General features: G+C 48.9%; 1 protein-coding gene and 1 non-coding gene across 6 annotated transcripts in view; both read left to right on the top strand.

The window, feature by feature from the left end:
- Positions 1-27958, top strand: part of VPS8 (VPS8 subunit of CORVET complex) — a 291073-nt gene that overhangs the window by 166676 nt on the left and 96439 nt on the right. For all 5 annotated transcript variants that reach the window (XM_029065907.1, XM_029065914.1, XM_039912997.1 and 2 more), the window contains 2 exons: positions 11359-11448; positions 18602-18648. In XM_029065907.1, the coding sequence (XP_028921740.1) occupies positions 11359-11448; positions 18602-18648 (137 nt within the window). The remainder of the gene's footprint in view (positions 1-11358; positions 11449-18601; positions 18649-27958) is intronic.
- LOC114817367 lies at positions 2309-2416 on the top strand. The gene has a single exon (XR_003765221.1). It is a non-coding gene; the product is annotated as a U6 spliceosomal RNA (small nuclear RNA).

Genomic DNA, 27958 nt, shown 5'->3' on the forward strand with positions numbered 1-27958 from the left:
TGGTGTGTAGTAAGCTCTTACCAAATACCATAAAAAAAACAACGAAGGTATTAAGTGGAAGCGATGATTAGACCTATCCCTGGGAACTCTCCTCTCCCTGGGTGACCGCCAGCGGTTGATAAGTGTGCTTTAAGTGTAGTCGTTGACCTAGCTGTACACTGTCCTAAGGGAAGCAGGGTCAAGACCAGATTTTTGCAGTTGACCATGAGGCCATCTGCCCTGTGTCGGTGGTGTTTATTGAGCACTTACTGTGTAGAGACACTATACTAAGCACTTTTTAAAAATGGTATTTTTTAAATGCTTACTATGGGCCAGGCACTGTTCTAGGAGCTGGGGTACATATCGGGTAATCAGGTTGGACACAGTCCCTATTCCGTGTAGGGTGCACAGCCTTAATCCCCATTTTACAGATGAGGTAACTGAGGCCCAGAGAAGCGAAGTGATTAGCCCAAGATCCCACAGCAGGTTTTTAATTTTATTTTATTCTTATTTATGTATTGATGCCTGCCCACTTGTTTGGTTGTCTGTCTCCCCCTTCTAGACTGTGAGCCCCTTGTTGGGTAGGGATTGTCTCTATCTGTTGCCCAATTGTACTTTCCAAGTGCTTAGTACAGTGCTCTGCACACAGTAAGTGCTCAATAAATGCATGCATGCATGAATGAATGAATGAATATTTTATTTTGTTTGTTAAGCCCTTACTATGTGACAGGAGGCACTGTACTAAGCGCTGGGATGGATACAAGTAAATAAGGTTGGATAGAGTCCCTGTCCCCCCTGGGGCTCCCAGTCTCAATACCCATTTTACAGATAAGGTAACTGAGGCACAGAGAAGTGAAGTGACTGGCCCAAGATTCCACAGAAGGATTTTGTTGTTGTTGTTGTTGTTGTTAAACTCTTACTGTGTGACAGGAGCTGTACTAAGTGCTGGTGTTGATACAAGTAAATCAGGTTGGACAGAGTCCCTGTCCCACATGAGGCTCACAGTCTCAATCCCCATTTGACAGATAATAATAATGCTGGTATTTGTTAAGCGCTTACGATGTGCAGAGCACTGTTCTAAGCGCTGGGGGGATACAGGGTCATCAGGTTGTCCCACGTGAGGCTCACGGTTAATCCCCATTTTACAGATGAGGTAATTGAGGCACAGAGAAGTTAAGTGACTTGCCCACAGTCACACAGCTAAGAAGTCCGCCATTGTTCTCGTCCGTCCGTCTCCCCCAATTAGACCGTGAGCCCGTCAAAGGGCAGGGACCGTCTCTATCTGTTGCCGACTTGTTCATTCCAAGCGCTTAGTACTGTGCACTGCACATAGTAAGCGCTCAATAAATACTATTGAATGAATGAAAGTGGCAGAGGCGGGATTCAAACCCATGACCTCTGACTCCCAAGCCCGGGCTCCTTCCACTGAGCCAAGGTAACTGAGGTCCAGAGAAGTGAAGTAACTAGCTCAAATCCCACAGCAGGTTTTTAATTTAATTTTATTTGTTAAGCCCTTACTCTGTTGGTATTTGTTAAGCACTTACTATGTGCACAACACTGTTCTAGGCGCCGGGGTAAATACGGGGTAATCAGATTGTGCCACGTGAGGCTCGCAATCTTAATCCCCATTTTCAGATGAGGTCACTGAGGCCCAGAGAAGTGAAGTGACTTGCCCACAGTCACACAGCTGACAAGGGGCGGAGCCGGGATTCGAACCCGTGACCTCTGACTCCCAAGCTTCACTGTACCAAGCCCTGGGTTAAAGTGAATCAGGTTGGACAGAGTCCCTGTCCCAGACGGGGCTCACAGCCTTAATCCCCATTTTCAGATGAGGTAACTGAGGCCCAGAAAAGTGAAGTGACTTTCCCGAGGGCCCACAGCAGGCAGGTGGCAGAGCCGGGATTAGAACCTAGGTCCTTCTGACTCCCAGGCCCGAGCCCTACCCACCAGGGCCATGCTACGACAGACTCGCTAGATACAGTCCCTGCCCAAGAGGATCTCACCGTGTGGAGCGGATTATGAACTTTTAGTAGATTCTGTCTACTGCTGCTTCCTGGTGTATGTAATCCGTTGTCGAGATAGTACGGATTGAATGTGTCCCGCACAATTTGTTCCCTACAAAGCCCCCTTGGTTGCTTCCAAGAATCTCTTCTAAATAGCCGCTGGGCCCCGTTATCACCGGGCGACACAAACGTGTTTCTTTACTGGAAATTCCTGGCGTCTGCAAAGGCTTCCGTTCTCTCCATCACCTTCCCTCCCATTTCAATCACATTGATGACGATCGTTAATAGGATTGTATCTGTTCGACGCCTACTTTGTGTCGAGCACCGTTCTAGCTTCGGCAGCACATACACTGAAATCGGAACGGCACGGAGAAGATTAGCGTGGCCCCCCGCACAAGGATGACCCGCAAATTCGTGAAGCGTTCCGTATTCTTCTGTTGTTTCAATGAGATGTTCATCCCCTCGATTCTATTTATTGCTATTGTTCTCGTCTGTCCGTCTCCCCCGATTAGACTGCGAGCCCGTCAGTGGGCGGGGACTGTCTCTATCTGTTGCCGATTTGTACATTCCAAGTGTTTAGTACGGTGCTCTGCACATAGTAGGCGCGCGATCAGTACTATTGAATAGACTAGTAGATACAAGTTAATCAGGTTGGATCCAGTCCCTGCCCCACTTGGGGCTCGCAGTCTAAGTAGGAGGGAGAACAGGTATTGAATCCCCACTTTCCAGCTGAGGAAACTGAAGCACCGAGAAGTGAAGTGACTCGCCCAAGTTCCCACGGCAGCGGAGCCGGGATTAGAACACAGGTCCTCCGGCTCCTAGGCCCGTGCTCTCTCTCTTAGGCCAAGCTTCTTCTCCGATTCCGGAAGTTCTTCAAAGCGGCCCGGCAACCCTGAGAGCCCGGCCTGGTTTTCCCTCCGTGATTTAGTCGGCCACCTCCCCCTCCCCAGCCCCCAAACCCACCTTGAATAACGGGGAACGGTCCCACGCTGGCGACGCCCCGCTGTGCGCACGCGGAGATTCCCTGACAGCCCTCTCTGGGCCCCGGCTAGCCCACAGCCAACTCCCAGTGGCACAGTCTCCCCTCCCTGGGCGGCTTTGCCCTCGCTCTTTTTGCCCCTCTCTGCGTCTAACCGGTGCCGGTTCGACGGCTGCCGGTTCTCTACCTTGCACACAAGCAGTCTGAAGCCCCAGATAATCTTTCAGCTCTACTCATCGGAGTCTAACCGCCCAATTGGCCAGATGTGCTTGAAAAGCCTGACCTATAAAATTCTCTAGTGAAGAAAAACTGCAGAAGGATCCATTATTGGAACAGTAAGTTGAAAGGACATAACGAGAGCCAAAGCGACTTCCAGTGGCACTCCACTCAAGCTAGAAAACCCCTCCGCCTAAATGAGGCGTTGGGAGATTGAGGGGGATTGTAGTTCCAGATCGAACGGGCTCTGAGTCCCACAGGTCCATCCCGGGCTCTGCCCCCCAGAGTGGATCATTTAGCCGAGAGGTTTAACTCCCTTCCACGATAATCTGTATTACATCTCAAAACCCAGATTTGGGAAGGAAGGCCCCCCCCCAACCCCAGGTCATCTCCCATCGGTTGCAGAATTTGCTCTTCATTCACTCATTCATTCAATCGTATTTACTGAGCGCTTACTATGTGCAGAGCACTGTACTAAGCGCTTGGAATGGACAAATCGGTAACAGAGACAGTCCCCGCCCTTTGACGGGTTACAGTCTAATCGGGGGAGACGGACAGACAAGAACAATAGCAATAAAATAGAATCCAGGGGATGAACGTCTCATTGAAACAATAGCAAATAAATAGACTCAAGGTGATGTACATCTCATTAACAAAATAAATAGGGTGATGAAAACATATACAGCCGAGCGGACGAGTACGGCGCCGAGGGGACGGGAGGGGAGAGGGGGAGGAGCAGAGGGAAAGGGGGGAGGAGAAGATTTAGCTGCGGAGAGGTGAAGGGGGGGTAGAGGGAGCAGAGGGAAAAGGGGGGCTCAGTCTGGGAAGGCCTCTTGGAGGAGGTGAGCTTTAAGTAGGGTTTTGAAGAGGGGAAGAGAATGAGTTTGGCAGAGGTGAGGAGGGAGGGCGTTCCGGGACCGCGGCAGGACGTGGCCCGGGGGTCGACGGCGGGATGGGCGAGAACGGGGGGCCTCCCGGGTTTCGGTGGGCAGCATCCGGCCGGAGGTCACGGAAGACTAGTTACGCGGCTCCCTGAGCCTGCTCAACTGTATGTATTCTCATTACCCTATTTATTTTGTTAATGAAATGTACATCGCCTTAATTCTATTCATTTGCTATTGTTTTAGTGAGATGTTCATCCCCTAGATCCTATTCATTGCTATTATTCTCGTCCGTCCGTCTCCCCCGATTAGACCGTGAGCCCGTCGAAGGGCAGGGACCGTCTCTATCTGTTACCGATCTGTCCATTCCAAGCGCTTAGTACAGTGCTCTGCACAGAGTAAGCGCTCGATAAATACTATTGAATGAATGAATGAAGACCCAGCGGGCCTCAGACATAATAGCAATGATAGTATTTGTTTAACACTTACTCTGTGCCAGGCACTGTACTAAGCACTGGGGTGGATACAAACGAATCGGATTGGACGCGGTCGCTGTCCCACGTGGGGCTCGTGGTCTAAAACCCCATTTTCCAAGAGGACTCTGCTAGGCCAGGGAACGCTCTTCCAAGAGCTTGCTCATCTTGGCAGCTGGGGCTGAGACTCCTGAGAGACTCCCCCTGGACACAGTTCGAATCCTGATGCCGTGTGTCAGGGACATGAATGGTTGACTGCGTTCTCAGAGAAGGCCCCAACGTCAGCCTTTGGTCCGGTCATCTAGGTAATGATGATGATAATGATTGTGGTATTTAAGTGTTTACTATGTGCCAGGCACTGTAGTAAGTGCGGGATTAGATACGAGGTGATGATGATGATGGTATTTGTTAAGCGCTTAACTGTGTGCCAGGCACTGTACTGAGCGCTGGGGTCGATACAAGCAAATCGGGTTGGACACAGTTCCCGTCCCACGTGGGGCTCACAGTCTCAATCCTCATTTTCCAGATGAGGTAACTGAGGCCCAGAGAAGTGAAGTGACTTGCCCAAGGTCACACAGCAGACAGGTGTTCAAGCCAGGATTAGAACCCATGACCTTTCGACTCCCAGGCCCGTGCTCTATCCACTACGCCATGGCGCTTTCAGTCAGGTTGGATACAGGGCTGGTCCACACAAGGCTCACCGTCTTAATCCCCATTTTACAGATGAGGCAGATAAGGCCTAGAGAAATTTAAATCCCTTGCCCACGGTCACACGGGGGGTTTGGTAGCAGTCAGGGTTTGGGGTTTTTTTTTATGGTATTAAGCACTTACCATGTGCCAGGCATTGTACTAAGCACTGGGGTCAAGACAAGCTAATCAGATTGAGAAACAGCATGGTTTAGTGGATGGAGCGCGGGCCTGGGAGTCAGAAGGGCGTGAGTTCTAATGCCGACTCTGCCACATGTCCGTTTTGTGACCTTGGACCAGTCACTTCGCGTCGCCGGGCCTCAGTTCCCTGATCTGTAAAATGGGGATGAAGACTGTGAGCCCCACGTGGGACAGGGACTGTGTCCAATCTGATTAACTTGTATCTATCCCAGTGCTTAGAATAGTTCTTGGCACATAACTAGTGCTTCACAGGTACCAATATTATTATTATCGTTGTTAGGTTGGACACAGTCCATGTCCCACAGGGGCCTCACAGTCTTCATCCCCATTTTCCAGACGAGGTAACTGAGGCCCAGAGAAGTGAAATAATAATTAGAATAATAATGTTGGTATTTGTTAAGCGCTTACTAGGTGCCGAGCACCGTTCTAAGAGCCGGGGGAGATACAGAGTAATCAGGTTGTCCCGCGTGAGGCTCACAGTCTTAATCCCCATTTTACAGATGAGGTAACCGACGCACCGAGAAGTTAAGTGACTTTCCCAAAGTCACACATCTGACAGGTGGCGGAGCCAGGATTAGAACCCATGACCTCTGACTCCCAAGCCCCGGCTCTTGCCACTGGGCCACGCTGCTCGGGGTCACACAGCAGACAAGTAGCAGGACCAGGTTTAGAACCCAGGTCCTTCTGACTCCCAGGCCTGTAACAATAATAATAATAAATTGATATTTGTTAAGCGCTTACCGTGTGCAGAGCACTGTTCTGAGCGCTGGGGGAGATACAGAGTCATCAGGTGGTCTCACGAGAGGCTCAACAGTTAGTCCCCATTTTACAGATGAGGTCACTGAGGCACAGAGAAGTGAAGTGACTTGCCCACAGTCCCACAGCTGCCAAGTGGCGGGGCCGGCATTCGAACCCATGACCTCTGACTCCCAAGCCCGGGCTCTTTCCACTGAGCCACGCTGCTTCTCTAACTTCTGCTTCTGTACTCTATTCACGAGGCCGTGCCGCTTCTCTAGTTTTATTAGAAGTTAGGCTCTTCATTCTGCCTGGGTTGTGGCTGTAGGGAGCAGCGTGGCTCAGTGGAAAGAGCCCGGGCTGGGGAGTCAGAGGTCATGGGTTCGAATCCCGGCTCTGCCACTTGGCAGCTGTGGGACTGTGGGCAAGTCACTTCACTTGTCCGGGCCTCAGTGATCTCATCTGTAAAATGGGGATGAAGACCGGGAGCCCCACGTGGGCTTTGTCTACCCCAGCACTTAGAACAGTGCTCTGCACATCGTAAGCGCTTAACAAATGCCAACAGACAAACAGGGAATGACATCGATGTGCTCCCGGGTTCATTTCCGCCTGCCGAGGCACCATCCGACGCGTTCGGTCTCTGCTCAAGTGAAGTGTTGGGGCCACGTCCGTTGCTGGGTTTCTGGTTACCCTATTTATTTTGTCAATGAGCTGTACATCGCCTCGATTCTATTTAGTCGCCATCGGTTTTTACGAGACGTTCTTCCCCTCGACTCTGTTTATCGCCATCGTTCTCGTCTGTCCGTCTCCCCCGATTAGACCGTGAGCCCGTCAGAGGGCGGGGACCGTCTCTATCTGTTGCCGACTTGTTCGTTCCAAGCGCTTAGTACAGTGCTCTGCACATAGTAAGCGCTCAATAAGTACTATTGGATGAATGGATGAATGAATGAATGAACGGTTGCCATGTGAAGGCGGGTCGTTGCGCTGCGTCGTCCCGACCCGAGCGGCAGAGGACAACAAGCTCACGGCAGCGGAAGAGCACATCGCACGGGACGCCAGTGCTTCTGTTTTCGTGCCGAAGGATGGAACGTAGGGAAAGATTAGATGTGGAATCAGCGTTTTAGGTGGAAGCATCTGGTGGGACAGGTGGTGAACTCGGCAGAAATCACGGAAGCAGCGGAGCCTACTGGAAAGAACCCAGGCCTGGGAGTTAGAGGATCTGGGTTCTAATTCCGGCTCTGTCACCTGCCTCCTGCGTGATCTTAGGGAAGTCATTTCACTTCTCTGCACCTCAGTTTCCCCAACTCTGAAATGGGGATTAAACACCCGTTCTTCCCATGAGCCCCGTGTGGGATAGGGTTCGTGTCCAACTTAACCTGTGCCTACCCTAGTGATTAGGACAGTGTTTGGTACATAGTAAGCGCTTAGCGAATACCCTATAAAAATGGGGGGGGGGGGCAAAAATTGAGCTTCTCACACTTCCATCGACCACGTGTTTGTTATCTTTTGAGGGCTTTTGTTTTGGAAGTATTATAATGGGAGTATTGGCCGTGTTTTGTCCTTTTTTTGAGACGATTTCCTGCTATAATATCGAAAGAGTTTGGTTAAAGCACCCAACGAGACTTTTCCTTTTTTTATTTTCTTTCTCCTTCATTTCTTCTGAGACCCTTTGTCCTCAGGCCACTGGACCTGCTAGTTCACATGGACTCCATGTCCGGTGGCAGAGCTGTTTGCCTATTTTTCGTCGAGCACGGACGGGTGATGAATCAGTCAATCAGTGGTATTTAATGAACGCTTACGACGTACAGAGCATTGCACTGAGCGCTTGGGAGAGGACAGTACAACAGAGCTAGCAGTTACGTTCCCTGCCCGCGACGACCTCAATCGAGAGATTGATTCGGTTACCGAATGGTACTTTCCAAGCGCTTAGTACAGTGCTGTGCACACAATAAGCGCTCGATAAATACGATCGAATGAATGAAGAGATTAAACCGATTCCTCGGCAAAATACTATTTTGCTGGAGAAGCTTAATTTCTGCCATACTGCAGTTATTTCTGCTAACGTCGTTTTTTCAATTGGGCCGATTTTTTTTAATTTTTGTCACCTTGAACTTATTAATAGCACATGCTACTGTTTACCACATGTTTGTTATCTTTTGAGGGCTTTTGTTTGGGAAGTGAAAGCTACAAATTAAAGCTCTCAGTTAGCTAAAACCAACAGCTAGGATAATTAGTGAATGAATCAGGGAAGACCCTCCAGCCAGTTTGCGTTTTTGTTGGGTAATAGGTAGCGTGACTAGAAATAGAAGTGGGGAAACGGCGACTAAACCCGGTCTAGAACATGCAGGTCCTTTGGCGCTGTAGTCTTAGGAAGAAGCAGCGTGGCTTAGTGGAAAGAGCCCGGGCTTGGGAGTCAGAGGTCGTGGGTTCTAATCCCGGCTCCTCCACTTATCAGCGGCGGGACTTTGGGCCAGTCACTTAACTGCTCGGTGCCTCAGTTACCTCATCTGGAAAATGAGGGATTAAGACTGTGAGCCCCACGTGGGACAACCTGATGACCTTGGATCTGCCCCAGTGCTTGGCACATAGTAAGCACTTAATACCAACATTATTATTATTATTAGTCCTGGCAGACAGTTCTTTCATTGTATTTTTTATTTTTTGAAGAGCCGTGCGTCCGTATTCCTATACGCAACTTTAAGCCTTCTAGCAGATTCCTTTGCGCAATCCATTCTGCTCCATTTGTTTTTACTATTATCTGCAAAAATTAATAATAATAATGTTGGTATTTGTTAAGCGCTTACTATGTGCCGAGCACTGTTCTAAGCGCTGGGGTAGACATAGGGGAATTAGGTTGTCCCACGTGGGGCTCACAGTCTTAATCCCCATTTTACAGATGAGGGAACTGAGGCACAGAGAAGTTAAGTGACTTGCCCACAGTCACACAGCCGACAAGTGGCAGAGCTGGGATTCGAACTCATGAGCCCTGACTCCAAAGCCCATGCTCTTTCCACTGAGCCACGCTGCTTCTCTAATTAATATACCTTCCAACGTTTCAGCATCCCTCTTTAATGGTGGAATTTGCTGAGCGCTTACCGTGTGCCAAGCACTGTACTAGGCGCTGGGGTAGGTGCAAGCCAATCGGATCCTTGTCCACCTGGGGCTCACAGTCAAAGTAGGAGGAAGTAGGATTTAATCCTCATTTTACCGATGAGGAAACCGAAGCACAGAAGTCAAGTGACCTGTCCAAGGTCACACAGCAGACAAGTGAGAAGCAGCATAGCTTAGTGGATGGAGCACACGCCGGGAGTCAGAAGGTCATGGGTTCTAATCCCAGCTTTGCCGCTTATCTGCTGTGTGACCTTGGGCAAGTCACTTCACTTCTCTGGGCTTCTGTAAAATGGGGATTGAAATTGTGAGCCCCACATGGGACAGGGACTGTGTCCCACCCAGTTCGCTTGTATCCTCCTCAGCGCTTAGTACAGTGCTTTGCACATAGTAAGCAGGGAAGCAGCGTGGCTCAGTGGAGAGAGCCCGGGCTCGGGAGTCTGAGATCATGGGTTTGAATTCCGGCTCTGCCGCTTGTCAGCTGTGTGACTGTGGGCAAGTCACTTCACTTCTCGGTGCCTCAGTTCCCTCATCTGTAAAATGGGGATTAACTGTGAGCCTCACGTCGGACAACCTGACTACCCCGTATCTACCCCAGCTCTTAGAACAGTGCTTTGTACATAGTAAGCGCTTAACAAATACCAATATTATTATTATTATCATTGCCAGCTGTGTGACTTTGGGCAAGTCACTTAACTTCCCTGTGCCTCAATTCCCTCATCTGTAAAATGGGGATTAAGACTGTGAGCCCCACGTGGGACAACCTGATCACCCTGTATCCCCCCAGCGCTTAGAACAGTGCTTTGCACATAGTAAGCGTTTAACAAATGCCATCATTATTATTATAGTAAGTGCTTAATAAATGCCATTATTATTATTAAGTGGGGGAGGTGACTCCGAGGCCCCTTCTACTAGGCCATGCTGCTTCTCTGTAGGTATATAACAATGGCAATGCAGCTCCGTTCAGTAACAGAGAACGTTTTTAACAATTTGGCAGCTGGTTTCTAGGGTGGAAACCGTTACCATGTGTAAACCGAGACCAGAAGCTCGCTGTGGGCAGGAATGTGTCTTGTCTGTTGTCGTATTGTACTCTCCCCGGCGTTTGTACAGTGCTTTGCACACGGTAAGCACTCAGTAAATGTGATTGATTGAATGAATGAATGAAAAATGGTTTCAAAGGATATGGTTTCAACACACTCCCTGGAAGGGTGGAAAGTCTTTTGGACGTTTCTTCTTTGACAAATTAAGGACTTTGCCCTTTGAGGGATTGCCGACTTTCCCTTTCCTAGAATCTATATGGTCAGCTTTTACACTTTTCCCCTTGTTGTTGATGATGGTATTTGTTCTTACTGTGTACCACGCACTAGGGTAGATACAGGATAATCAGGTTGGACACAGTCCCTGTCCCACATGGGGCTCACAGTCTAAGTAGGAGGGAGAAAGGTATCAAATCCCCATTTTACAGATGAGGAAACTAAGACCCAGAAAAGTTAAGGGACTCGCTTACGGTCACACGGCAGTTCAGTGGCAGAAATGGGATTAGAACCCAGTCCTCTGACTTCCACACCCAAGCTCTTCCCACTAGAGAAGCAGCGTGGCTCAGTGGAAAGAGCCCGGGCTCGGGAGTCAGAGGTCATGAGTTCGAATCCCCCCTCTGCCACCTGTCAGCTGTGTGACTGTGGGCAAGTCACTTCACTTCTCTGTGCCTCAGTTACCTCATCTGGAAAATGGGGATTAACTGTGAGCCTCACGTGGGACAACCCGATTCCCCTGTATCTACCCCAGCGCTTAGAACGGTGCTCGGCACACAGTAAGCGCTTAACAAACAAATACCAACATTAGACCACCCTGCCTCCCAAGGATTGCCCTCTAGAAGGATGGAGAGGGTCAGCGGTATGGTCAGACCTCCAACCCGAGGATACTCTAGACTATAAACTCGCTGTGGGTAGGGAATGTGTCTGTTTATTGTTCTGTTGTACTCTAAGAAATGCTCTGCTCCCCGTAAGTGCTCAATAAATACGAGTGAATGGATGAATGAATGAATGCTCTCGTCAGCCCTTATGTTGAAACTGAAGTTGTGGTTTTCGCTCTTTTAGGAACTGGTGAAGCTGAATCCCTCCAAGGCTGCAGAGTTGGTTGCCACCCACTTCATGGAACAAATCGAAGCAGTTATCCAAAAACTCCAGGTAGATTGGAAATTCATTCAGTCGTATTGATTGAGCGCTTACTGTGTGCAGAGCACTGTACTGAGCGCATGGGAAGTATAGCTCGGCAACAGAGACAGTGTGTGCAGAGCACTGTACTAAGCGCATGGAAAGTATAGCTCGGCAACAGAGACAATCCCTACCCAGCTCACAGTCTTGAAGTGGGGAGACAGACGACAAAGCGGAACAAAAGAAGAAAACAGGCATCAATGGCACCAATATGGATATATATACATTGTCAGTAAAATAAATAGAATAACAAGTATGTAAATATATACCAAAGTGGTGTGGGGCAGGGAGGGGAAAATGAACAACTTGGAGTGAAGATTCAGGGGAGGAAGGTTGGGGGGAGAAAGGAAGTGTTGTTCCCATTTTAGGAGTGGTATTTATTAATGTGTGCAGAGCACTGTAATAATAATGCGGGGTATTTGTTAAGCGCTTACTATGTGCAAAGCACCGTTCTAAGCGCTGGGGGATACAAGGTGATCAGGTTGTCCCACGTGGGGCTCACAGTTTTAATCACCATTTACAGATGAGGTAACTGAGACACAGAGAAGTGAAGTGACTTGCCCACAGTCACACAGCTGACAAGTGGCAGAGCCGGGATTCGAACCCATGACGTCTGACTCCCAAGCCCGGGCTCTTTCCACTGAGCCACGCTGCTTCTCTAGTGTTTAGAAGAATACAACGTAGCAGAATTTGTAGCCACGTTCCTTGCCCACGCTAAACCTACAGTCTAGAGGGAGAGAGAGACATTAATATAAATAAAGCATGGATATGTACGCAAGTGCTGTGGGACTGAGGGAGGGGTGAATAAATGGAGAAAATCCAGGTTCAAGAGAGGCACGGAGGTGGGTGGAAGAAGAGGAAATGAGGGCTTAGTCCAGGAAGGCCTCTTGGAGGAGGTGTGCCTTCAATAGGGCTGAGAAGGAATTGGTGTTGCTCACTTGTTTCCTTCTCGCTTTCATTGGCCTCCTTCTCTTCCTCCTGCTTTTCCTCCTTCTCCTCATCCCCTTCCTCCTCCCCCCGACCTTTTCACCAAGCCCCTGAGAGGAAACAAATTATTTGGCTGCTGCAACCCATCTTCGACGTTGCCCACAGCTCATACTCTACACTGGGGTAGTCCAGTACAGCCTACCATGCCCCCAAAGATTGCTCCCCTGAAACTGACTCTGTGGGTCCGTTGGCACGGTGCCTGGAGTAGGGGAGGCTTTGCCCCGCGGCCCACACGCCCACCCGGCCAGCTGCCTGCCCCTTCGGTTAGCTCAGCCTCAGATGATGACGCCCGCCAGAGGCCAGTGGGAAGCAAAAAGGGCAAACGTGGCAACAGTCGGCATGAAGCAGTGTGGTCTGATGGTTAAAGAACGGGACGTATCGAATCCCTTTTTTACAGATGAGGAAACGGGGGCCCTGAGCTATTAGGCGACTTGCACATCACGCAAGTGGCAGAGCCAGGATTAGAACCCGGGTCCTCCGACTCCCAGACCCTTGCTCTTTCTACTAGACCCCGCTGCTTCTTACATCCGGCCGTCCCTCCTCAGTAACAACCCTGCAGTTCAGGCTTCCTGTCACTCCCTTATTGGGAAAGACTCCCCCTTTCAACACCGTCACTCTCCCAAACGCTCAGTACAGTGCTCTGCACCTAGTAAGCACTCAATAAATGCCATCGATCGACCATCACCCCTGCAGGGGATGTGTGGAGAGGAGACACCGTGTGGGTGAGGGAGTCTCTCGGGGTTGGGTTTTCAGGCTCGGCAGCTCATCAGTTAGGAGCGTGAGGTTTCGAGCCGTGAAGTGTTCCCACTCATCTGATGAGGCCCCGCTCGTTTGGAGTAGAGAGGTTCAGGTGAGCCCCCTCTGATCCAGCTAGCTGCGGTAAATTTCAGCCGGAAACCCGGCGGGACGCGAGCTTCCCGCCGGCTGTAACTACCCGTGCTACTTGTTCTCGGTCGGTTTCCCCGGGAGGTTATAATTGGGGTTACCTCGAGTAGGGGATCCCCAATCAGGGGTGATAAAAGAAAAAAAAAATAGCGCTCTCCGGGACCGATTCCCGATGACCAGGTGATATGTGATGCTGTAACGAGGTTGATGTCTGACGAGGGGAGCCATCTATCCGGCTCGGCCCGCAGTTTGAAAGAGCAGCCATTCCACCTTAGTCTTGGTCAGGATCAGAAGGAAACGGGGCAGGGAGCGTACAATTGCCTGTCCTTTCATTTGTCAGCGTTCGGTACCTTTCTTCCCTTTGGGGATACGTGGCTCTTTGTTTTCTGTTGCCGAGATTTCCTATTCCTTGCCCTTAGAGAAGCGGCATTAAAGTGGGTGGAGCCCAGGCCTGGGAGTCAGAAGGTCATGGGCTTCAATCCCGGCTCCGCCACTTGTCTGCTGTGTGACCTCGGGCAAGTCACATCACTACTCTGGACCTCGTTTACCTCCTCTGTCGAGTGGGGATCGAGACGGTGAGCCCCATGTGGGACGGGACAGTGTTAAACCAGATCTGTTCGTATAATAATGATGGTATTTGTTAAGCGCTTACTATGTGCCAAACACTCGTTCTTTGTATCCACCCCAGTGATGAGTACAATAATAATAATGTTGGTACTCGTTAAGCGCTTACTATGTGCAGAGCGCTGTTCAAAGCGCTGGGGTAGCTACCGAGTAATCAGGGTGTCCCACGTGAGGCTCACAGGGTTCATCCCCATTTTACAGATGAGGTCACTGAGGCACAGAGAAGTTAAGTGACTTGCCCAAAGTCACACAGCTGACAAGTGGCAGAGCCGGGATTCGAACCTATGACTTCTGACTCCCAAGGCTGGGCTCTTTCCACTGAGCCGCGCTGCTTCTCTGTGGAGATTAAGAGTGTGAGCCCCATGTGGGACAGGGGCTGCGTCCAACCTGATTATCTCCTATCTACCCCGGCATTTAGAAAAGTGCTTGGACACATATAGAGCGCTTAACAAGTACCCTAATTATTATTGTAATTGGTATTATTATTCCTGTAAAATGCCAGAGGGGGTGGCCAATAAATAACTGAATATAAAGGGGCTCATAATAATAATAATAATAATGGTACTTGTTATTCACTTACTGTGAATAACAGTTATCACTTGTTATTCACTTGCTATTCACTTACTGTGTACCCAAGCACCTTTCTACGTGCTGGGGTAGATACAAGGTGATCAGGTTGGACACAGTCTCCGTCCCCATGTGGGGCTCACACTCTTAATCTCCATTATGAGAAGCAGCGTGGCTCAGTGGAAAGAGCACGGGCTTTGGAGTCGGGGGTCATGAGTTCGAATGCCAGCTCTGCCACTTGTCAGCTGTGTGACTGTGGGCAAGTCACTTCACTTCTCTGGGCCTCAGTTCCCTCATCTGTAAAATGGGGATTAAGACAGTGAGCCCCACGTGGGACAACCTGATTCCCCTGTGTCTACCCCAGCGCTTAGAACAGTGCTCTGCACATAGTAAGCGCTTAACAAATACCAACATTATTTTGCAGAAGAGGTGACTGAGACCTGGAGAAGTGAAGTGACTTGTCCAAGGTCATACACCAGAAATGTGGAAGAGCCAAGATTAGAACCCGTGTCCTTCTTACTCCCAGGCCCTGCTCTAGCTGATAAGCCATGCTGCTTCACTAAAGAGAGCAAATATGTGGAAGATATTTGTTAAGCGCTCGCTATGTATATTAAGTGCTGGAGAAGATGCGAGCTAATCAAGTAGGACACAGTCCATGTCCCACATGGGGCTCTAGGTCTTAATCCCCATTTTGCAGAGGAGGGAACTGAGCCCCGGAGAAGTGGACTGACCTGCCCAAGGTCAAGCATCAGGCAAGAGGCCAAACCGGGATTAGAACCCAGGTCCTTTTGACTCCCAGACCTTGAAATAATACATCAATTTGAGCGCCAGGGTTTTCTGAAGACCCCAAACTTTAAGAATATGAATCAATCAGTGGTATTTATTGAGCGCTTATCTATGTGCGGAGCCCTCTCCTAAGCATTTGGGAGAGGACAATCTAACAGTCGGTAGACGTGTTTCCTGCCCACAATGACGTTTTTACTATTTTATTTCCATTATTTATTTGAATACGGAACAAGACAAACCCGACTCTGAGCTCCTGCCTATTTGAGATCAGGGACACCTTCCTGACTCCTGCATCCTCAGAACTCGTGCGGCAGACATGGGGTCAGAATATCAGGCGGCAGCTGATGAGCGGAATTTATTAAAAAAAAAATCAAACCCCACTTGACTAGGCTGAGAAGAGGATAAAGAGCCAGAGCTTGTGTGGAGTAGACTTAATGCCACCGATTTCAAACTGCCTTTTGAATGACCCCTGCCTCTATCAGAGACGGTTTAATGTAAATAGAAAACATGCGATTCAAGAATTATCGTTATAACTTGGGATTTATTCATTCATTCAATTGTATTTATTGAGCACTTCCTGTGTACTAAGCCCTTGGGAGAGGACAGTACAGCACTAAACGGTGACGTTCCCTGCCCACAGTGAGTTTACAGTCTAGAGGAGTAGAGAGAGACGTCAATACCAATCAGTAAAATTACAGATAGGTACATAAGTGCTGTGGGGCTGGGAGTGGGGAAGAGCAAAGAGAGCAAGTCAGGGCGACGCATAAGGCAGTGAGAGATGAGGAAAAGCGGGGTGTAGTCAGGGAAGGCCTCTTGGAGGAGATGGGCCTTCAATAAGGCTTTGAACAGGGGGAGAGTCATTGTCTGGCGGATTTGAGGAGGAAGGACTTTTTAGGCCGGAAGGCGGGACGTGGGCTAAGGGTCGGCGAGCCAGGCGAGATGGAGGCACAGAGAGAAGGTTAGCACTAGAGGAGAGAAGTGTGTGGGCTGGGTGGTAGAAGGAGAGAAGGGAGGTGAGGTAGGAGGGGGCGAGGTGGTGGACTGCTTTAAAGTCAGTAGTGAGGAATTTTTGTTCGATGCAGTGGTGGATGGGCAACCACTGGAGTTTTTTTTTGAAGAGAAGTATGACGTGTCCTGAATGTTTTTGTAGAAAAATGATCCTGATCCGGGCAGCAGAGTGAAGTATGGATTTAGTTAGCAATTGCCCTGTTTATGTGAATTCCCCTGTGGGTGGGGGACATGGGACTTTGTTTTTTTGTACTTCCCAAGCGCTCAGTACGGTACGTAGCACCCACTGGATGCTGAGGAAATGCTGGGATTCTTAGCCACAGTGTCAGTGGCCCTGCCTTCTATTGCTACGATTGCGTTGGCTGAGAGCTGACGGATGTGATTCATTCATTCACTCAATCGTATTTTCTGAGCATATTCTGTGTGCAAAGCGCCGTACTGAACGCTTGGAAGAGTACGATGCAGCAATAAACAATGACAATCCCTGCTCACAACGAGCTCGGTCTAGAAGGGGAGATCCAGCATCTCTTTTGCATAAATCCATCCGAAGGAATTTTGTTTTTTCATTTGGTCCTCCCTATTTAGGCATAACACATTCTTCTTGCTCCTTTTGCGTTCTACATAAAATGGGCAATCATGCTTGTCAAACATCTCTCCCGTTAGCAAATATCCAATTTAAAGCTTAGTAAACATACACTACCCTCTGCTGATAGTAATAATTTTGGTATTTGTTAAGCAGTCAGAAAAGCAGCGTGGTCTAGCGGATGGAGCACGGGCCTGGAAGTCAGAAGGACCTGGGTTCTAATCCCGGCTCTGCCACGGGTCTGCTGTGTCACCTTAGGCGAGTCACTTCGCCTCCTCGGATCTCAGTCACTTCATCTGTAAAATGGGGATTAAGACTGTGAGCCTCTTGAAGGAAATGGAATGTGTCCAACCTGACTAACATTTATGTACCCCTGTGTTTAGTACAGTGCCTGCCACATAGTAAGTGCTTACAAATACCATTTTTTTAAAATAAAAAAAGTAGTTTGTGTCATACACTATACTAAGCACTGGGGTAAGATACTGGGTAATCAGGTCAGATACATTCTCTGACCCTAATAGTGCTCTCAGTGTAAGAGGGAGGTAGAACAGGTATTTAATCCCCATTTTACAGATAAGGAGACTGAGATACTGAGAGGTTGAGTGACTTGCCCCAGGGCAAGTGGCAGAGCTGGAATTAGAATCCAGGTCTTCCGACTCCCAGGCCTGTGATCTTTCCAGTAAGTAATTCTGCTGAACTTAATATCAATTAATAATAACAATAATGATGATGGCATTTGTTAAACGCTTACTATGTGCTGGGGAGGATACCAGGTGATCAGGTTGTCCCACGTGGGGCTCACAGTCTTCAGCCCCATTTTACAGATGAGGTCACTGAGGCACAGAGAAGTGAAGTGACTTGCCCAAAGTCACACAGCTGACAAGTGGCAGATCCGGGATTCGAACCCATGGCCTCTGACTCCCAAGCCTGGGCTCTTTCCACTGAGCCACGCTGCTTCCTCTAAATTAATCAATCAATGGTATTTATTGAACATTTACTATGTGCAGAGCATCACCTTGATGCTATTTATTTGCTATTGTTTTAATGAGATGTTCTTCCCCTCGATTCTATTTATCGCTATCGTTCTCGTCTGTCCGTCTCCCCCGATTAGACCGTAAGCCCGTCAAAGGGCAGGGACCGTCTCTCTCTGTTACCGATTTGCACATTCCAAGCGCTTAGTATAGTGCTCTGCACATAGAGAAGCAGCGTGGCTCAGTGGAAAGAGCCCGGGCTTTGGAGTCAGAGGTCCCTGGATTCGAATCCCGGCCCTGCCACTTGTCAGCTGTGTGACTGTGGGCAAGTCACTTCACTTCTCTGGGCCTCAGTTCCCTCATCTGTAAAATGGGGATTAACCGTGAGCCTCACGGGGGACGACCTGATTCCCCTGTGTGTCTACCCCAGCGCTTAGAACAGTGCTCTGCACATAGTAAGCGCTTAACAAATTCCAACATTATTATTATTAGTAGTAAGCGCTCAATAAATACTATTGAATGAATGAATGAATACTAAGCCCTTTGGAGAGTGCCATAGAACAGAATTAGCAGACACATTCCCTGCCCGTAACGACCTTACAGTCCAGATGCCCACCTACTCCCAGATGGCTATATTTCGGAAGGATCTTTCCTATAACAAGTGGTTTAAAATCTGTTTTCATATTTGATTGTTGTTGTTTTTTCTCCTTTTCAGAACCAGTTTTTGCTTTTCCAGTTTCTGAGGAGTCTTCTTGACCCAAGGTATGTCACTGCCGTGCAGTTTTTCGAGAAGTTGAGAAATGGGGATGTTAACTGAGGCTAAATGGTTTGCCCCACGGGTTATCCAGTGCTAATGGTAGTTAACATCTCTATAAAAGCAGTGAACAGAGGGAAGGCGTGGTGTACATGGCTGACTGAAAATACTTACACAGTGCCCTGGACTTCTGAAGGCTTGGAAGAACGTTCAGTGGATCGTAACACCAATTTCTTCAACTGAAAGGCTAACTAGGTTGTAAAGCTTTCATTCATTCAACAGTATTTATTCATTCATTCCGTAGTATTTATTGAGCGCTTACTATGTGCAGAGCACTGTACCGAGCGCTTGGAATGGACAAATCGGTAACAGATAGAGACGGTCCCTGCCCTTTGATGGGTTTACGGTCTAATCGGGGGAGACAAGAACAGTGGCAATAAATAGAATCGAGGGGATGAACATCTCATTAAAACAATAGCAACTGAATAGAATCGAGGCGATGTACAGCTCATTAACAAAATAAATAGGGGAATGAAGATATAGACAGTCGAGCGGACGAGTACGGTGCTGAGGGGAGGGGACGGGAGAGGGGGAGGAGGGGAGGGAAATAGGGGGAGAAGAGGGTTTAGCTGCGGAGAGGGGAAGGGGGGGGGGGTAGAGGGAGCAGAGGGAGAAGCTTTCAAAAAGGCAGTTATTTCAATCATGACGGGAGAGGGGCCCGCCTAGTTCCTCTGTAGCATCTCCCACTCAGCCCTCCCTGGGTCTCCTCCCTGAAGTTCCATCTGACCAGAGAAGCAGCGCGGCTCAGTGGAAAGAGCCCGGGCTTAGGAGTCAGAGGTCACGGGTTCCAATCCTGGCTCCATCACCTGTCAGCTGTGTGACTTTGGGCAAGTCACTTCACTTCTCGATGCCTCAGTGACCTCCTCTGGAAAATGGGGATGAAGACTGTGAGCCTCACGTGGGACAACCCGATTACCCTGTATCTACCCCAGCGCTTAGAACAGTGCTCGGCACATAGTAAGCGCTTAACAAATACCGACGTTATCATTGTTATCTGACCAGCTTCCCCTAAGGCCCTCTGGGAGTTGGATATTGCTGGTAAGGAACACCTGATACATAAAGAGGAGTTTGCTAGCCATTCAGTAGCCTCACTCGGTTAATATTGTCAATTATTGAGAAGCAGCATGGCCTAGTAGACAGAGCCCAGGCCTCGGCGTCAGAAGGATCTGAATTCTTATCCCGACCGCTTGTCTGCGGTGTGACCTTGGGCAAGTCGCTTCACTTCTCTGGGCCTCAGTGACCTGATCTGTAAAATGGGGATTAAGACTGCGAGCCCCATGCAGGACAGGAACTGTGTCCAACCTGACAATCTTGTATCTACCCCAGGGCTTAGTACAGGGCCTGGAACCTAGTAAACGCAAAAGAAGTACCATTTTACCAAAAAAAAAAAAATTTATTATTCTTGTACCAGACATTAAGGTAATAATAATGATGGTATTTCTTAAGTGCTTACTATGTGCCAAGCACTGTTCTAAGCGCAGGATAATAATCATAATTGTATTTCTTAAGCACTTACTCTGTGTCAAGCACTGTTCTAAGCACTGGGAGAGCTACAGGGTGATCAGGTTGGCCCACAGTCTTAATCCCCATTTTACAAGTGAGGTAACTGAGGCCCAGAGAAGTGAAATGACTTGCCCAAGGTCACGGAAGACAAGTGGCAGAGCCGGGATCAGAACCCACGTCCTCTGACTCCCAAGCCTGGTCTCTTGCCACCAAGCCACGCAGGTTCATTTTAGAGATACCAGATTTTCATTGTGAGCACAAGGGTGAAAGTAGGGAAAGGATTTGGTTGGGGGCGGGGTAGGAGGAGCAGGTTTTAGAGAGACCAACAGGCCAGAAAACCCACATTTTGAGCAGATGTCCAGCCTCATTCATTCATTCAATAGTATTTATTGAGCACTTACTGTGTGCAGAGCACTTGGAATGTACAATTCGGCAACAGATAGAGACAATCCCTGCCCAGTGACGGGCTCGCAGTCTAAACGGGGAAGACAGACAGAGAAGCAAAACAGAACAAAACAAGACAACATCCTCAAGATAAATAAAATCAAGGAGGTATACACCTCATTAACAAAATAAATAAGGTAATAAATAATATATACAAATGAGCACAGGGCTGAGGGGAGAGGAAGGGGGAAGAGCAGAGGGTGGGGGGGAGGGGAGGCGGAGCAGAGGGAAAGGGGGGCTCAGCCTGGGAAGGCCTCTTGGAGGAGGTGAGCTCTCGGTAGGGCTTTGAAGAGGGGAAGAGAGTTTGGCGGAGGTGAGGAAGGAAGGCATTCCGGGACAGCGGGAGGACGGGGGCCAGGGGTCGACGGCGGGATAGGTGAGAACGTGGGACGGTGAGGAGGTGGGCGGCGGAGGAGCGGAGCGTGCGGGGTGGGTGGTAGCAAGAGAGAAGGGAGGAGAGGTAGGAGGGGGCAAGGGCATGGACAGCCTTGAAGCCAAGAGTGAGGAGTTTCTGTTTCGTGCGAAGGTCGATAGGCAACCACTGGAGGTTTTTGAGGAGGGGAGTGACTTGCCCAGAGCGTTTCTGTAGGAAGATGATCCGGGCAGTGGGATGAAGAATAGGCTGGAGCGGGGAGAGACGGGAGGAAGGGAGATGAGAGAGGAGGCTGACACAGTAATCCAGCCGGGATATTTTGAGAGCTTGTACCAGCACGGTAGCAGTTTGGACGGAGAGGAAAGGGCGGATCTTGGCGATATTGTGAAGGTGAGACCGGCAGGCGTTGGTGACGGATTGGATGTGTGGGGTGAATGAGGGAGCGGAGTCAAGGACGACACCAAAGGTTGCGGCCCTGTGAGACGGGAAGGATGGTCAGAAGCCGTGATGTCCATCGCCCCCATGAAGTGGGCATCAGAGATTACCCTGGACAGTAAATTCAACTGAATAATTGTCCCACGGCTTCGTACCGCCGAGTTTTTGGAAATTTGCAGGCTCTTCGAGGAGGCCAGGCCTGTTCCCCTAATACTCAGCAGAACTCCCAAGAGCTGGGATTTGGGGGGTTCAGAAGCATGCCAGCCATGTGATTTTTCAAGGGGAAGGGGCACAGGTCGAGGGGAGATAACGATAATGATTATGGTATTGGTTAAGTGCTTCCTATGTGCCAGGCACTGTACTAAATCAGGTTGGACACAGTCCCTGTCCCGCACCGTCTTAGTCCCCATTTTACAGATGAGATAACTGAGGCCCCGAGAAGTGAGGTGACTTACCCAAGACCACACAGCTGACAAGTGGCGGAGCCAGGATTAGGGCCCTTGACCTTTCGAATCCCAAGCCCGTGCTCTATCCACTGTGCTGCTGCCTACTGTCTTCTTCTGCTCTAGACCAATAATGTTGGTATTTGGTAAGTGCTTAGTATGTGCAGAACACTGTTCTAAAAGCTGGGGTAGATACAGGGTCATCAGGTCGTCCCACGTGAGGCTCACGGTCTTCATCCCCATTTTGCAGATGAGGTAACTGAGGCACAGAGAAGTTAACTCACTTGCCCACAGTCACACAGCTGACAAGTGGCAGAGCCGGGATTTGAACCCGTGGCCTCTGACTCCCAAGCCCGGGCTCTTTCCACTGAGCCACGCTGCTTCTCTAGTCTCCCTGTCTAGACTGTAAGCTTGTTATGGGCGGGGAACGTGTCTGCTCATTCTGTCATATTGTACTCTTCCAAGCGCTTAGTACAGTGCTCTGCACAGAGTAAGCGCTCAATAACTATCACTGGTTGATTGATGGATTGATATTGCCACACCCCAACTCCCCCTCTGGTCCTTCTGAGCCAACCTAAGGAGCTCACTATGGACTCCAGACTGTGAGCCCGTCTTTGGGCAGGGATTGTCTCTAACTGTTGCTAAATTGTACATTCCAAGCGCTTAGTACAGTGCTCTGCGCATAGTAAGTGCTCAATAAAGTGCTAATAGGGAAGCAGCATGGCTCAGTGGAAAGAGCCCGGGCTCGGGAGTCGGCGGTCATGGGTTCGAATCCCAGATCTGCCACTGGTCAGCTGGGTGACTGTGGGCAAGTCACTTCACTTCTCTGTGCCTCAGTTCCCACATCTGTAAAATGGGGATTAAGACTGTGAGCCTCACGCGGGACAACCTGATTACCCTGTCTCTGCCCCAGTGCTTAGAACAGTGCTCTGCACATAGTAAGTGCTTAACAAATACCAACATTATGAATAAATACTATTGAATGAGTATTTTCACAGCCTTTTTCCCACGGGCAACTCCCTCCCACTGGCTAATCCGAATTGCATCATACAGTGTTCTGCACACAGCAGGAGTTCCCAAAATGCTGCCGCTGCCATAACTGAATATTTTTCTCATTCCCACAACAGGTTACGTAGTTAACCAAATATTCCCATAGTAAGTCTTTCACCTTTAGGAACTTACTGAAAACACAAAGTCCCTAGTCAATCAATCAGTGGTATATACTCTGTGCGGAGCACTATACTAAACGTTTGGGAGAGTGTAACACAACAGAGATGGGAGACGTTTTCCCTGCCCACAAGTAACTTATAGTCTACAGTGCCTCCAGCGCTTAATACAGTGCCTGGCACAAAGTAAGCGCCTAACGGATACTATTGTTATTACCAGAGGGAGAGACAGACCTTAAAACAGAGAAGCAGTGTGGCTCGGTGGAAAGAGCCCGGGCTTTGGAGTCGGAGGTCGTGGGTTCGAATCCCAGCTCTGCCACTTGTCAGCTGTGTGACTGTGGGTAAGTCACTTCACTTCTCTGGGCCTCAGTTCCCTCATCTGTAAAATGGGGATTAACTGTGAGCCTCACGTGGGACGACCCGATTACCCCGTATTTACCCCAGCGCTTAGAACAGTGCTCTGCCCAGAGTAAGCGCTTAACAAATACCAACATTATTATTATTAAATAGTGGATATGTTCCTAAGTGCCGTGGGACTGCAGTTCATTCATTCATTCGATAGTATTTATTGAGCGCTTGCTATGTGGAGAGCACTGTACTAAGCGCTTGGAAGGTACAGTTGGGTAACAGATGGAGACAATCCCTGCCCGATAACGGGCTCACAGTCGAAACGTTGGGAAGCAGCGTGGCTCAGTGGAAAGAGCACGGGCTTGGGAGTCAGAGGTCATGAGTTCGAATCCCAGCTCCACCACTTGGCAGCTGTGTGACTGTGGGCAAGTCACTTCACTTCTCTGTGCCTCAGTCATCTCATCTGGAAAATGGGAATTAACTGTGAGCCTCACGTGGGACATCCTGATTACCCTGTATCTACCCCAGCGCTTAGAACAGTGCTCTGCACATAGTAAGCGCTTAACAAATACCAACATTATTATGGCTATCGAGTGTGACACAGAAGAGAGATCTTAAGCTCTCTGTGGGCGGAGAATGTTTCTGTTAATTGTATTGTACTCTCCCAAGCGCTTATGCACACAATAAGCGCTCAATAAATACGATTGAATGAATGAAATGTGGCCTTAGTCGGGGAAGACCTCTTGGAGGAGATGTGATTTTAACAGGGCTCTGGAGGTGGGAAAGTGATGGTCTGTCAGATGTGAAGGGAATTCCAGGCCAGGGAGAGAACGTGAGCAAGAGGTGGTGGGAATCTGCAGGTGTATGTAAGCTTTTAGTTTCTTTTTTTAATCCCATAATGGTTCATCTGTGGCAGATTATAAAAAACCGCGGAATCGATAATCAAGCCCTCCCGTAGGTTTTTCCTGTTGCCGCACCTACATTACCACATTATCCTCACATCTCAGCTTGTAGTACAGTTAAATTGGCCTAGTCTTTGCTCCCCGGAGAACTTATTGATTGACCTACAGAGATTTTGGCGGCATCTGGACGCAGTGGTATTAGTCCGTTTCAAGGGGCAACACGTCCAGATGTTAATTACCTGCCGGGGAGGACGGACAAAGGGACAGAAACAGCATGGCATAATGGATAGAGCACGGGCCTGGGAGTCAGCAGGTCATGGCTTCTAATCCCAGCTCTGCCACTTGTCTGCTTTGTGACCTCGGACAAGTCACTTCACTTCTCTGGGCTTCAGTTCCCTCATCTGTAAAATGGGGATTGACACTGTGAGCCCCATGTGGGACAGGGACTGAGTCCAACCCGTTCAGCTTGTATCTACCCCAGGACTTAGAACAGTGCCTGGCACACAGTAAGCAGCGTGGCTCGGTGGAAAGAGCACGGGCTTCGCAGTCAGAGGTCATGGGTTCGATTCCCGGCCCTGCCACTTGGCAGCTGTGTGACTCTGGGCAAGTCACTTAACTTCTCTGTGCCTCAGTTCCCTCATCTGCAAAATGGGGATTAAGACTGTGAGCCCCATGTGGGACAACCCGATTCCCTTGTGTCTACCCCAGCGCTTAGAACAGTGCTCTGCACATAGTAAGCGTTTAACAAATACCAACATTATTATTATTAAATACCATAACTATTCATTATTATTACTTATTACTTATTTCCAGTGGCACTAATGGAGCAGTGGCCATTCCACTCTTCCAAATGTTTTCATCTTTTTTTAAATTTATTCATGGTATTTGTTAGGCACTTACTATGGGCCGAGCACTGTATTAAGCGCTGGGGTGGATGCCAGCTAATCAGGTTGGACACAGTCCATGTCCCACATGGGGCTCACAGCCTTAATCTCCATTTGGCAAATGAGGTAACGGAGGCCCGAGAGGAGTGAATTAACTTGCCCGAGGTCACACAGCAGTGGAGCTGGAATCAGAACTCGGGTCTTTCTGACTCCCGGGCCACTGTTCTTTCCATTGAGCCACACTGCTCCTCCTGCCCCAGGATCCTTCCTTGATTTGCATCCAGCTGGGAACCCTGCCGAGGTGCAGAGCGATGACTCCGTCCTCTAAAATGGACTAACTTTTGGGGAGACCAGAAGCTGCGGTAGTTTACAAAAATGGCTGGTGCAAGTCAGTTTCCATCCGGGCGCCCTCCCTCCCCCACAGAGAGTTTGCTTGGTAATGTCGATGCAATCTTTGTTAACAATCCCCTGGGGACTCCTGAAGTGCAGGGTTTGATTTTCTTCTGGGGAAAAAAAAAAAGGTTTATTAAGATATGGGGCCATATAACATTCAAAGTTTTTAATCACAATAGTTAAATTGAACAATGCAGAAAAATGACTTATTTTGCCAAGGGGCAAAACTTAGATGGTCTAGATGATTATGCTTGTGTTTCAAGCTGAGTCCATATTTTCAGTGTTTCTGTGGAAAACTGGTATTGAATATTGGCACATAAACCTTCCTCTGGGGAAAAATCGGTTTCTAGGAGAAATACTCGCTTCGAATTCAGGCAAGTTCACGCACTTTGGAGTGGAAGGTGTGTCTTCCAACCAGGATTCTCAAGCGCAGGTCGAGCGCATCCTCTTCTGGCGACGTTAATCCACGGTCTCTCAACTGGGCCGAGGCCGGCCCAGATCTCCAGTATCATCCCAGGCGTCTCCTGGCGTGGCGTAAGCCCTCCCTTCACTCAGGCCATTGCTCTTAGGCCGTGGTGTTCATTCGTCAGCTGAGCTGTTGCCAGAACTCTTTTTTTCTAGTTATAATTTACAGTACCCAGTATTTGACGTTATGAGATCCAGCTGGATCATTGTACTAAGAGCTTGGGAGAGTACACTCTAACAGAGTTGGTGGACGTGTTCCCTGTCAACAAGGAGTTTGCAGACTAGAGGGGGAGACCGACATTAAAATAAATTACAGATAGCAATCAATCACTTATGGAGTACTTGCCAAGTGCGGAGCGCAGTATAGCATATAGTATAAGATAGCAATATAAAAGTTATAACAGATATTTATATAAGTGCTGTGGGGCTGAGGGAAGGGTGACTCTCAAGTGCTTAAAAGACACAAATCAAAATGCAAGTGTGAAGCAGAAGGGAGAGGGAATAGGGGAAATGAGGTCTTAATCGGGGAAGGCCTCCGGGAGATGTGACTTTAAGGTGAAGAGAGGGACGGATAGGAACTGGGAAATGTTTGCGGGATGTGGGCAAGGGGTGACGTAGACAAGATGGAAGAGCACGGGCTTTGGAGTCAGAGGTCAGGGGTTCGAAACCCCACCCTACCACTTGTCAGCTGTGTGACTGTGGGCAAGTCACTTTACTTCTCTGGGCCTCAGTTCCCTTATCTGTAAAATGGGGATGAAGACTGTGAGCCTCACGTGGGACAACCTGATTACCCTGTATCTCCCCCAGCGCTTAGGACAGTGCTCGGCACATAGTAAGCGCTTAACAAATACCAAAAAAAAAAAAGTATTGTGAGTAGGTTGCAGTTAGAGAAGGAAGGGGTGCGGGCTGGGTTATAGTAGGAAATCAGCAAGGTAGGATTGGGGGGGATCACCTGAGTGAGTGCTTTACAGCCAATAATAAAGAGTTTCCGTTTGATGCAGAGATGGATGGGCAACCACCGGAGGTTCTTGAGGGGTGGGGAAACATGGACTGAACTTTTTTTAAAAAAGTGATCTGGGCAGCAAAGGGAAGTATAGACTGGAGTGGGGAGTGACAGGAACCAGAAAGGTCAGCAAGGAGGCTGATGTAGTAGACACAGTGGGGTAGGATAAGTGCTTGGATAATAGTTTAGATGGAAAAGAAATGGCAGATTTTAGCGATGTTAGGGAAGTTGAACCGACAGGATTTGGTGACGGATGGAATATGTGGGTTGAATGAGGGAGATGAGTCAGAGATAATACCAATAATAATAATGATAATTATGGTATTTGTTAAACACTTACTATGTGCCGGGGTCTGTTCTGAGCGCTGGGGTAGATACAAGGTAGTCGGGTTGAACACAATCCCTGTCCCACATAGGTCTCATTGTCTTAATCCCCATTTTACAGATGAGGGAACTGAGGCACAGAGAAGTGAAGTGTCGTGCCTGAGGTAACCCAGCAGACAAGTGGCGGAGCCGGAATTAGGACACAGGACCCTCTGACTCCCAGGCCTGTGCTCTATCCACTAGGCCATGCTGTCAAGGTTAAAGCCTTGAGACAGGGAGGATAGTGATACTGCTACAGTGACAGGAAAGACATGGAGAGGACTTGGTTTGGATGGGAAGATGAGTTGTCTTTTGGACCTGTTAAATTTGAGGTGTCAGCGAGACATCCAAGTAGAGAAGTCCTGGAGGCAGGAGGAAATACGAGACTGCAGAAAAGGAGAATATTCAGGGGACTGGAGATGTAGATCAATGATTCAGTCCTATTTATTGAGCGCTTACTGTGAGTTGGGCACTGTACGAAGCGCTTGGAAGAGTTCAACGTAACAGAGTTGGTAGACTCTGCCCACAACGAGCTT

Source organism: Ornithorhynchus anatinus, chromosome 1 (genome assembly GCF_004115215.2).
Source record: "Ornithorhynchus anatinus isolate Pmale09 chromosome 1, mOrnAna1.pri.v4, whole genome shotgun sequence".
Lineage (NCBI taxonomy): Eukaryota > Metazoa > Chordata > Mammalia > Monotremata > Ornithorhynchidae > Ornithorhynchus > Ornithorhynchus anatinus.